The sequence below is a fragment of the Apis dorsata genome, unplaced genomic scaffold (genome assembly GCF_000469605.1).
Source record: "Apis dorsata unplaced genomic scaffold, Apis dorsata 1.3 scaffold_226, whole genome shotgun sequence".
NCBI lineage: Eukaryota > Metazoa > Arthropoda > Insecta > Hymenoptera > Apidae > Apis > Apis dorsata.
Window position 1 is genome coordinate 120,584 of NW_006263508.1, and position 5,921 is coordinate 126,504.

At 24.7% G+C, this 5,921-nt stretch overlaps 1 protein-coding gene across 5 annotated transcripts in view; it reads left to right on the forward strand.

Moving 5' to 3' along the window:
• Positions 1 to 5,921, forward strand: part of LOC102674388 (cytohesin-1) — a 162,478-nt gene that overhangs the window by 37,229 nt on the left and 119,328 nt on the right. The window contains exon 1 of one of the 5 annotated variants that reach the window (XM_006615523.2): positions 2,920 to 3,983. The exons of 3 other annotated variants lie outside the window; for them this stretch is intronic. In XM_006615523.2, coding sequence (XP_006615586.1) covers positions 3,786 to 3,983 — 198 coding nt within the window. In that variant the 5' untranslated portion in view covers positions 2,920 to 3,785. Of the gene's footprint in view, positions 1 to 2,919; positions 3,984 to 5,921 lie in introns of those variants that run through there. One more of the 5 variants, XM_006615524.2, reaches the window with a different exon arrangement.

Below are 5,921 nucleotides of genomic sequence, written 5' to 3' on the forward strand. Positions count from 1 at the left end.
GTATATTTTGAAATGTACTATGTATACTTATTATATATATATATATATAATTATATATTATATATATATAATTATTATAATTAATATTAATAAAAAAACCGTTATATTTTCTTATTTCTTGCAATCTATATTTACTTTATTTATATTTACTTTATTGAAATATATATATTCAAATATACACATAATTTGATAAAATCTATTGCGCGAAGAGCAAAATAAATCGGAACAAGTTTTAAGGAACATGCGCGCATATTTGCGTAACCGTCACGTGATAAACTTGTGCACGTCTGGTTAATCCTTCGTTCACAATGCAGCTGTAGCAGGTGCAACGATGACATGTTGTTGAATCGCGTTTAAATCCTCTGATCAAATCACGAACTAATCGTTTTCCAAAAATATTGTTGAAAATGTGAACAAACGCATATTCATTATTCTGTAATAGCAAGATGATCGTATAATCTTGTTCGATTTTTTATTCGTGAATTGAGAAAAAGAGAATCATCAGCCGATAAAGAAGAGAACAAAGTTGAGCATTCCTTCCGTTCGTTTTCAATCGTGAATCATGCGAAAGGAATTCAATTTTTTTCTGCAACAAAAAATTTTTTTCGTAATTATTCTTCCTCCCTCTGTTCCGTTTCGCTTAACATGATGATATCTATCAGACGTGAAAATGAAATTAGAGTAGAATGATGTATTTATTTACATATGGAATAGGCATTCGAAAAATAATAAAATACACGATTTTTGTGTTTATATTATAATTCAATTGACATCGTTATCGATTATTTGATCTACATATATGCAATTTTTTGTAATTTTTAGTATGATTTCACCAATTCCCAATCATTAATCAATAATATAACTAACTTCTAATTGTTGGAAAAATATAATACCTAATAATATCTAATAATACTATGAATTTTCATTTTTCTTTTATTAAGATGAATATTAATTTCGATAATTTTCATAGTTTGCAAATTATTGACCTTTGAACCAATCAAATCGAAGAAATAATAATCTTCATTTAAATGAACTTTATTTTGTTATTTAATTTGGTATTTTTTATCAGACTTTTTTTATATTTGACATTTAATTTAATGAATATATGATATTAAATTAGACAATGAAAAGTAAAAAATATATCGAATATTTTTATAGAAATTTTTATTGCATTATTATTATTAGAATAAATTTGAATAAAGAATAAATTAAATTAGAATAAATTAAAAAATAAATTAAATAAGAATAAATTATTATTATTAGAATAAATTATTATATATATCGAATTTTGTTTGTCTCATTATGTTAACGCTTTTTTTTTTAATTAAAGTATTTTTATTCGATATTTGTTTTTCTTAATATAATCAAAATAATGATTATTTGTAAAATTGTAATTGTTTAATTAAGATAATTAAGACTGATCGATAAGGTATAACTTTAAATGAAATCATTCTTTTCACTCAGCATTCAAACGAATATGCGAAGCAATTAAGTACACGAAAGTTGGATAAAATAATTTGTTGGATAAAATAAGAAGCTCGGACAACCAGATAAAATAGTCACATTGAACTGTGGCCTGTCAACGCCCTTCACGACACTCGAATGCCGTCAATTGATAAGCAGTCGGCGAAATTTCAGCTTGCCCTGTTCTCGGAAGCATTCTTTTCACGATCCTTGGCAAGCATGCGTGCTAAAGTATCCACTTGCTGTAACTTATACATATATACTATGCTCAAATTGAACATCCGTAGAAGTTCGACCTTTGAGTTTAACCGATTACATTATTTCAAGTAGTACTTGAAAAATATAACTTTTTAACTCAAAATATATTATATTCAAAAAATTCTTTCAAACAATATTTAAATAATTTTGAATAATTAAAAAATTATAAATAATGTGTAAAACTTTCTTTTATTTAAATATTATAAAAAAAATTTTGTACATATATATAATATATATTTCAAAAATTATATTTATATATTTATAAAAATTTTTATATTTTTATATTTATTTTATTTGTTTTTTTCATTATTTTTTTTTATAAAAATATTAGTTAATATATAGATTTTAGGAGACTTACTGTTCACTGATAAAAGTTAAAGAAAATAAAATAAAAGTTAAATATTATGTCAGAAAAAAAATATAGTTCATGAGAAAAAATATCTATCTTTAAATATTGATCTTTCAGCATGTTATTCAATTAAATGTATCATATTATAATTATAAATTCTTAAAATTATTGAAATTGCGTTTTTGAAATTCTTCGAAACGAGGAGAAATTGCATGTTGCAATTGAGAACTTTCCGCGTGCATTCGATGCTTTTTAAATCGTATTTCATCTATAAAATGTAGAATTGGTTTGATTTCACATGGACTAATGTAAACGTGATATATTAATTCTTGTAATTGCGATCCATATTTCATTTTCATAGTGTGAAAAAAAAAACACTATGCAAAAAAAAAAAAAATGAAAACTAATTGATTCAGAAAAATTCAAGTTTTATCAATTTATTTTTTTTGCAAGTATATTTATGCAAAACATGATCTTCATTCATTTTTCATTTGCAAGCATCTATATTTGTATTCCGATTCAAATATAAATTACTTTTTTAATTAAGTTTCTTTATATGTTTTCAGATAAAAAAATAAACATTTTATGATATTTCGGAAAATAAGTCTCAATATGATTATAAAGTATTCACTTATTTGCACATTATTATACTGCATTATGTTTATTAAGTACTGAACACATTTAATATTTTTTTAATTCAGCATATTCTGTTATTTAGATAATATTAAAAAAAACCGATGATACTTAATATATAATGAAACTTTTATTCTTTTATATCATATGTACAAGTTTATCAAATTAGCTGATTTATTATTTTCTATGTTATTTTTCTTAACATTTTTATTTGAAAGGAAGCTATAAGTTGTTCCAATTGCAAGAATTAGCCTGTATTCGCATTACGCGTGGCTGAGTTCACGCTACGTCCACCACGAGGCGCCAGTGCGTTTCCACCGCAACCGTTTACTTTAGCTCATGAGTTGCACATCAGCCGCTGTGTGAGGCGGATCGTTCTTTCTTTGTTGATATCAGGAACTCGATTAATTGATATCAAAAGCGTTGTCCGATCAAAATTACACTTTTTCCGTTATTGTTGTATTGGAAAATTAGTGATAAGAAAATTAATCACACAATATTTTTAAAGCGCGAGAAGATTAAATACTAAAAATACTTAATTTCATCTGATTGTTATCATTGTAAGTTATAATCAGAGTTTTATCAGTGTTAAGTGATAAAAAAAGATTTATTAAAAAATTCTATTTAAAATTAATATTTTGCTTCAAGCGAAAGAAAAAGTGAAATCCTAATCAGGATTTTAAATGTTTATTTATTAATCATGTGTAACTTTCAATACACGTTAGTGGAATTATTGATTGTGGATCGATTGAAAGATATTTTTTTCAAAAAAATTGCATCTTTCGTTCAGGATCATTGAACTATTGAGATCTTCGATTTCATGCATCATTTCTTTCGACAAGAAATTACTTGTGATATAAGCGATCATTCTTGGTCGCGTGTTGATTGGTTAACGATAAAATATATAGTACCAATGTCACCCTTGAGATTAAACGATTATAGTGTTATATGCAACGTATGTTGTCAGAACGTATGGTTAGGTTGTTCCTGAAAGTATCACGATTCAAACAAAGTGAAGGGAATCGAGTGCAACGAATTCCATTGGTTTTTGGAGTTTGGCAACGTAAACTCGGCGTCAAGCATGATTTTCACTGGCAGGTCCGTGGACGCTCTCGACGAAGTTCGCGGTAATAACGTCCAGACAGAGAATCGTCGAGATGTTAGCGCCGTTGCTATAGCCGCAGGATGGTTCTCCAGTTTACGCAGACCCGGTAAAAAGAATAAGAAGGGCTACCAAAAGCAGGCCAAGAGCGCATGGGATCTTAGCACATTATCTATGGTTAGTTAAACGTTCTATCTGGCTGCACCTACTTCCTTGAAACGGTTATTCGGCGGAATCGAATTCCTTCTTGAATATCGGTCTTTGTGTTTTCCGAATTATTTATATGCTCTAAAACTATCTTCTTATTTTTGTTTTTGACAATCTGGTTTAAGTATGTTTTTGGAATATATTAAAATTTATTTAAAAACTTTTTTAAATCTATTTAAAATAAACTATTAAATAAATTATTATTTTCTTTTCTCGTACATTCAAAAGATCGATATTTCAAATAGCACGTATCTAAAAAATCATTCATTTATTCATGTGTTTTGTGTTTAAAATTAACTGTTTAAAAAAACGCGACTATTTTTGAATCGTAAATATCCGCTTTGATTGTCGAGGCATACCGAGATACGATTGTATTGTGAAACTTGATACATGTTCAAAGTGCAGCCGAAATCATAGTTAGCAATGTCAACATTTTTTCTTCTTAACCTCCTTTTTCATTTATTTATTTTGTTCAATGTGCGAATAGTTTCTATCTCTTAAATCTTAAATTGGAAAAAATAGAAATATCTTTATTTGAAAAAATATAAATAATGTTATTTATAATATATAAATATTATAATATATATATTATTATATAATTTATATAATTATTATATAATTATATAATTATTAAATATTATATAATTATATTATTATATAAATAATATATATTATTATAATATTATATAATAAATATAATAAAATATAATAAATATTATAAAAATATTATAAATATTATAAATATTAATAATATATATTAATATATAATATCTATATCTATTTTATATACACATAATATATGTTATCTAAAAATATAAATTATAAAAAATGTTTGCAGAACATTGAGTTTATTTAAATAAATATTAGTTATTGTATTTATTGCATGAATAACTTAGATTCAATTGCGAGTTTATTAGCTCGTACCAACTTCAAGTAATTACAAAAAGTTACGATCGATCAGTATATACCGATTTCGACGATCGGTAATTGAAAAGCCGCCAAAAAGTACTTCCGAAATAAATCGTAGACGGTATTAAGAACAGAGAAACGATGTAAAATAAGAGTACGTGGTGCTCTGAAATTGGTCGACCAGCCAAATTTATTTCTAGGGAGTTAACACCGGTAGATCCGATTCTATGATCTGAAATTTGTTTTTGTTGTCCGTAAAAATAAATTTAATTGAATTTCATTGAATATAATGGAGTACTTTAAAAAAATATATTTTTTATAAAAAAAGAATATAAGAAAAATAAATAAGTTATAAATGATAATTAATAAATAATATAATAATTAGATAAGAATTTATATAAGAGAAATGGCATATAAGAGAAATAGATACAAAATGCTTTTAAAATACAAATAAAATATTAAATGGTATAATTATTAAACTTTAGTGCAAATAATAATACCTTTAAAAAGAATAATACTTTTATTATAATTGAATAATGATTCATATATACATGTATATTCATAAAAATTTTTGCAAAATTTTAATCGGAATATGAAAAATATACGTGATTATATTACTATTAGAAATTAGATAAAATTACATTTAGATAACTCTAACTTATCGCGTTCTGAATCAGTTTTCTTATTTTTGTAAAATGCCAGTCTTTTATATATAAATATAAAAAAATAATTAATAAAATCATAATTTTTATTTTACATTTCGATATAATAAGAAATGTATAATTTGTGATTCACTAATGAAATGAAATATATAATGATAACTGATATGTACATAGAAAAATATATGTACAGATTGTTCATTGTTAAATAGATAGAATGATTTGAATCGATCGGTTTTTATGTCATCCTATTTGTGTTGTTTGATGAAAGAGGCATACTATATAAATAATATTTATTCATAATATATGTATAGTCTATCTTTGTATATATATATATATA